Source organism: Pelobates fuscus, chromosome 12 (genome assembly GCF_036172605.1).
Source record: "Pelobates fuscus isolate aPelFus1 chromosome 12, aPelFus1.pri, whole genome shotgun sequence".
Classification (NCBI taxonomy): Eukaryota; Metazoa; Chordata; class Amphibia; order Anura; family Pelobatidae; genus Pelobates; species Pelobates fuscus.
Window position 1 is genome coordinate 44,051,605 of NC_086328.1, and position 5,000 is coordinate 44,056,604.

Consider the following 5,000-nt stretch of genomic DNA (forward strand, 5'->3'; position numbering starts at 1 on the left):
TCGATTGTCAAAACACTAGTTCACAACTGCCATTGTCATGTCTGAATTCGGAAACTAAACATAAATCTGTGCGTATATATAAAATATTTTTCCCCCTACCATTATTAACTTAAAATGGTTCAGCATATAATGTAATTTGAACAGTTTTTTTCTATAAAAATATAAAAAAGTACATAAAATGAGAGATCTGCACGCTTTTGAAAAGGTTTTATCTTAGTTTTTTTTTGTTTTTTTAGATTTTAAAATTGAAACCACTTTTGTGTGTGTATATATAATTTTATATATATATATATGTTCTATAAAAAAAAGTGCATAGTTAGAATAATCTGTTTATAACCTAATCTATTTGGCCCATACCTAATGTACTCGGGAAGGCACCCTATTTTACTTAAAATTATTATTTATAAAGCGCCACCAAATTCCACAGCGCTGTACAATATATATGCAATCCATTTTCTAAAATTAGAAAAAATAAAGAAAAAAAATAAGGTATTTGGTTTACGTTTTTTTTTTTTCCCCTTGTCGCTTTCTTGGTTAAATTGAAAGGGACGTCATGGAAACACTCCCATTATGTGACTTTTAGGGCTGCTGTTAAACATGCAGGGAGGTAATCTCTGAATTAAACAGTTTTTTCACAGCCTTGTAAGATAACCACACACCATTTTGAAGAACAGAAGTTTCTGTCTTCACGCTGGGTGAACAATGGGAAACCATCCTGTTTTTCAATAGGATCACTTAGTTTTGGAGTCAGTTTTTTTTTATGTTTAATTTGCAAGTGGTCTGGGGGTATGATACATTTGAGCAACAGTGATGTACCCACAGATTTTCTACAGTAAAATTGTATAGGCTTTGTCATGTGCATAATGCCACAATTCTTTAGATCCATTTTTTTTTTCTTATTTTAGCAACTGATTTTGTTAGTTTTACTTTAAATAACAAACTAAATTTGGTTTTAGATGCATGCATTAGAGTTGAGTTATGTGGAACTAAAATGGGTTTAAAGGTTCTAGATTTGTATAAATGGAATGCATAAACTGATACAGGTCGAGTTAATCCAAATGAGATGTGAAGGACCAGTTTGATATTTTGATTTTATTATACAGTGTCTTCCAACCAATGTATGACTCTCAATTTAGTTCGGTTCCTATTACACCTTTAACTTTTCAGTGCAGAATGATTGGTGTCTAAATGACTTCAAAGTGACAGACCAACCTGTCAGGTATATTTGAGACTATTGAAAACAAACCGGGTTGACAGGAACTGGAATAGTTAATGAGTCCTTCAAGTTGTTGATTTGCACCCACCGGACAACAAGACAATAAAAAGCATGAGATATTGAAAATCAATATTTGCTATGGAATTTCATTATTTTCCAATGTCTCCTGTCCATAGTATTTTATATTTTGATGGATTATTTGAAGTTAATGATTATCTTGGACACAAGCACTGATCATGCTTCCTCTTTCAAAAAAGTCATATTTCGTCTGCTACAGATATTGATCTGTTTTCCTTTACCAACACAACTGTTAATATGAACGACAACTGCAATATAGCGAGGGTTGTATAAATTGTATTTGCTCTGAAAGTATATATATTTTTGTAACAGTTCTGAACTTCTGTGGTATTTCATTTATATTTTTATTTTATTTTCAGGAGTCACAGAAAGGGGTCAAATCCATCGGACACCCAAGAACAAGGACGCTCATGTCTGTAGCAGATGTTGCGCCGAGTTCTTTGAACTATCAGACTTGTTGCAACATAAGAAGAACTGCACTACTAAAAATCAATTGGTTCTAATTGTGAATGAAAATCCAGCACCACCCGCTGAAGCCACCTCACCAAGTTCCCTCTCAGATAATCCTGATGAGCACATGAATGACACAGTTAATAACGCAGATCAAGCAGATTGCAGTGACCTTTCAGAGCATAGCAAGCCTGACAAAGAAGATGATTCTATGGAGGTGGAGCTCTCCGGAGTCAGCAATAGCGGCAGTGGTTCCAACAAATTGGACGACAATGTTCCAAGTAGTAATAATTCCACCTTGGGTACCTCAGCTACCACAACCTCACTACCTCAAGTAAGGGATCTGACAACCTTGGGGAATTTTTCTGTAATAAATAGCAATGTTATCATTGAGAATCTTCAGAGTACAAGGGTGGCAGTGGCACAGTTTTCCCAAGAAGCCAAATCTACAGGGGCACCCAAAAATAAGCTGGCTGTGCCTGCACTCATGGAGCAGCTTCTGGCATTACAGCAGCAGCAGATACATCAGTTGCACCTAATAGAGCAAATCCGTCACCAAATATTACTGCTGGCATCACAGAATGCAGAAATACCTGCATCTACGAGTGGGCCTCAGGCGCCATTGATGGTATCGGCCACTCCATTAACCACGCTGAGCTCCCACCTGTCCCAGCAGTTGGCTGCAGCTGCTGGCTTAGCACAAAATCTTGCAAGCCAGTCTGCCAGCATCAGTGGTATGAAACAACTATCCTCAATACAGCTACCTCAGAGCAGCCCAGGCAACACAATTCCATCCACCAATACATCTTCTCCCAGCATGAATGCATTGTCTGCAGTAGTTACCACACCTTCATTAGAGAAAGCCCCTTTAAACACTGGTGGCTCACAGCCCAGTAATCCACCAGCACCTGTTACATCCGCACCAACATTTGCAATAAGCAGTTTATTGAGTCCTGCGTCCAATCCACTACTACCTCAACCTGCCACCAATAACCCAATTTTTCCGAACACCTTGCCCAGCATAGGAACAACAGCAGAGGACCTTAACTCCCTGCGAAAAGGGAAGCCCCCAAACGTGACCACTTTTGAAGCAAAGAGCTCATCTGATGAATCTTTCTTTAAACACAAATGTAGGTTTTGTGCAAAGGTATTTGGCAGTGACAGTGCCTTGCAGATCCATCTTCGTTCTCACACTGGTGAGAGGCCATTTAAATGTAACATCTGTGGAAACAGGTTCTCCACCAAAGGGAATCTAAAAGTTCACTTTCAACGACACAAGGAGAAATATCCTCATATACAAATGAATCCATACCCTGTCCCTGAACACTTAGACAATATGCCTACAGATACAGGAATTCCATATGGGATGTCAATCCCACCTGAGAAGCCAGTAACAAACTGGTTGGACACTAAACCGGTTCTAACAACACTGACCACGTCGGTGGGGATGCCACTCCCACCAACAATTCCAAGCTTGACACCATTTATTAAAGCAGAGGAAACCCAGCCTGTTTCCTTAATTCAGCCAACTGTTAGTCCCTGTGATTCAGTAAAAAGAGATCTACCAGCTGCAGAGCCAGTTCCAAAAAAAAATGACAGTCTTCCCGATGAGGCCAACAAATTGGCAAAACCGGAAGACAAAAGTGAAGAGCTTTCTCAGCATTCGAACAGTTTCTCCAATTTTAACACATCTGTCTGTTCTCCTGCAACTGAGACAGGGCCCATTAGCACTGCCACTTTCCCAAACCCACTTTTGCCTCTGATGTCAGAGCAATTCAAAGCAAAATTTCCATTTGGAGGACTTCTGGATGTAGCACCTGCATCAGAGACTTCAAAACTTCAACAACTTGTAGAGAACATTGACAAAAAGGCAAGTGACCCAAACGAGTGTGTTATTTGTCACAGAGTTTTAAGTTGCCAGAGTGCCCTAAAAATGCACTACAGGACACACACCGGAGAAAGACCATTTAAATGTAAAGTCTGTGGCCGTGCTTTTACAACAAAGGGTAACTTAAAGACCCATTATAGTGTCCACCGTGCCATGCCACCTCTTAGAGTCCAACATTCATGCCCCATTTGTGAAAAGAAATTTACCAATGCTGTTGTACTACAGCAGCACATCAGGATGCATATGGGAGGCCGCATACCAAATCTTCCTGTTCCTGAAAATTATCCTGATTCTATAGAATCTGATACTGGGTCTTTTGATGAGAAAACTATAGATGATCTAGACAACTTCTCTGATGAAAACATGGAAGATTGTCCTGATAGCAGTGTCCCAGACACGCCTAGATCTTTAGATGCATCCCACGATAGTCTTTCTTCCTCACCATTGCCCCCTGAAATATCTAGTATTGCTGCTTTGGAGAATCAGATGAAGATGATCAGTGCTGGGCTTGCTGAGCAACTTCAAGCTAGCCTGAAGTCTACGGAGAATGGCTCTGTTGAGGGTGATGGTATGACTAATGACTCCTCATCTCTTGGCGGAGATATGGATAGCCAGGGTGCTGAAAGCCCAGCTCCCTCTGAGTCTACTTATTCAATGCATGCTTTATCACCTTCAAACAGCACCAATGACTACATAAAGTCACCAAACACAGAAGAAAAGCAACAAAGAGCTTTGCCTCCAGAATTTCCCAATGGAATGTCACCCACTCCTGCTAATGGAGGTGCTTTGGACTTGACTTCCAGTAACACAGATAAGTTTGTGAAAGAAGAACCTTTGGGTTTACTTTTTCCATTCAGAGAGCGGAGTAAATTCAAGAATACAATCTGCGATATTTGTGGCAAAACATTTGCATGTCAGAGTGCCTTGGACATTCATTACAGAAGCCATACCAAAGAGAGACCATTTATTTGCACAGTTTGCAATCGTGGCTTTTCCACAAAAGGTAATTTGAAGCAGCACATGCTGACACACCAGATGCGAGATCTGCCATCACAGCTCTTTGAACCTAGCCCCAACATGACCAATACCAACTCTCCTGCTCCTCCACCTCCCAATCCACTGGCAACCATAATAAAGACTGAGTTTAATGGTTTCATGCATGGCTCTCCTCAGGACAATAAAGAACAGACTTCTAGTATAATTTCTTCAGGATCTTTACCATCTTCCGCCACATCCCCGGTTCTCCTTCCAAGCATGTCCAGAAGGACTCCCAGGCAGCATTACTGCAATGCATGTGGAAAATCCTTCTCTTCCTCCAGTGCTTTACAAATACATGAGCGGACCCACACTGGTGAAAAACCATTTGCC

General features: G+C 40.4%; 1 protein-coding gene across 1 annotated transcript in view; it reads left to right on the forward strand.

Annotated features, from left to right (window-relative positions):
• The window catches only part of SALL1 (spalt like transcription factor 1), a 14,705-nt gene that overhangs the window by 5,671 nt on the left and 4,034 nt on the right, over positions 1 to 5,000 (forward strand). The window contains exon 3 of the mRNA XM_063437412.1: positions 1,654 to 5,000. This exon is cut by the window's right edge and continues 45 nt beyond it. Coding sequence (XP_063293482.1) covers positions 1,654 to 5,000 — 3,347 coding nt within the window. The remainder of the gene's footprint in view (positions 1 to 1,653) is intronic.